The sequence below is a fragment of the Thermomyces lanuginosus genome, assembly GCF_041956635.1.
Source record: "Thermomyces lanuginosus strain ATCC 200065 unplaced genomic scaffold VTN49scaffold_27, whole genome shotgun sequence".
Lineage (NCBI taxonomy): Eukaryota > Fungi > Ascomycota > Eurotiomycetes > Eurotiales > Trichocomaceae > Thermomyces > Thermomyces lanuginosus.
In genome coordinates, this window is record NW_027192361.1 from 913,903 (window position 1) to 914,835 (window position 933).

The window sequence follows — 933 nt, forward strand, 5'->3', positions numbered from 1 at the left end:
AGCGTCTGCCCTCAGGGACTCCAAGGACGCTGCCGTGCGGTTCAGGTTGGTAACTTCATCCAGAATGGAGATTGTTGGGTCAACAGGGGCCAACTCGGCACGGATCCGAGGGTCCAGATTTTCCGGCTTCAGCAGTGTTTGCACTGGACCATTTCCCTTGGACTTTCGTTCTGGACGGCTGAGCGCGTCAGCTAGGGTGTTTTGTTTTCCTGGTCGGTACCGGATGATGAAGCGGAAACGGGAAAGGAACTCTGCCCAGCGGGCTTGTCGTGCATTCAGCTTCTTAGTGGTCATGAAGTACTCAAGAGCTCGATGATCCGTAAAGATGTCAAAAGGCTCCTCCCGCCGCAAGCCTTCCAATTCCGCTCTCCACTCTGCGAGAGCCCTCACTACGGCTAGCATTTCCTTGTCATGAATGTCGTAGTTCCGTTCTGTCGCAGACATGGACGATGAATAGAAGGCCACTGGGTGCCAACAATTGTCATCCAGCTTCTGTGACAGTACGCCAGCAATCACTTCGTCGGACGCGTCGGTTTCGACTCGAGTTTCGCGGGCAGGATCGTATCGGCAAAGCACGGGGGCGCTGGTGAGCATTGCTTTGAGCTTATCAAACGCTTCTTGACACTGCGACGACCACTCGAACGGTGTATCATGCTTGGTTAGTCGGTACAGGGGCTTTGCCACTCGGCTATATGCCCGGATAAACCGCCGATAGAAGTTGCAAAAGCCCAGGAAGGACAAGACTCCCTGCACCGTCGTAGGCACGGTCCATTGAGCAATGACGGCAACTTTCTCAGGGTCCACTTCAATGCCGTCGGTGGTGATGATGTAGCCTAGGTACTTCGTGCGCTGGATGTGGAATTCGCATTTCCGAATGCTTGCTTGAAGTCCAGCCTCACGAAGCCGCTGCAGCACCAGATTGACATGTTCCTT

The 933-nt window shown here is 54.3% G+C and overlaps 1 protein-coding gene across 1 annotated transcript in view; it reads right to left on the reverse strand.

Moving 5' to 3' along the window:
• The window catches only part of VTN49DRAFT_2565 (uncharacterized protein), a gene marked incomplete at both ends in the record, with an annotated part of 3,605 nt that extends 2,679 nt beyond the window's left edge, over positions 1–926 (reverse strand). The window contains 2 exons of the mRNA XM_069410304.1: positions 20–849; positions 900–926. Of these exons, the coding sequence (XP_069269123.1) occupies positions 20–849; positions 900–926 (857 nt within the window). The remainder of the gene's footprint in view (positions 1–19; positions 850–899) is intronic.
• Positions 927–933: the final 7 nt, after the last annotated feature.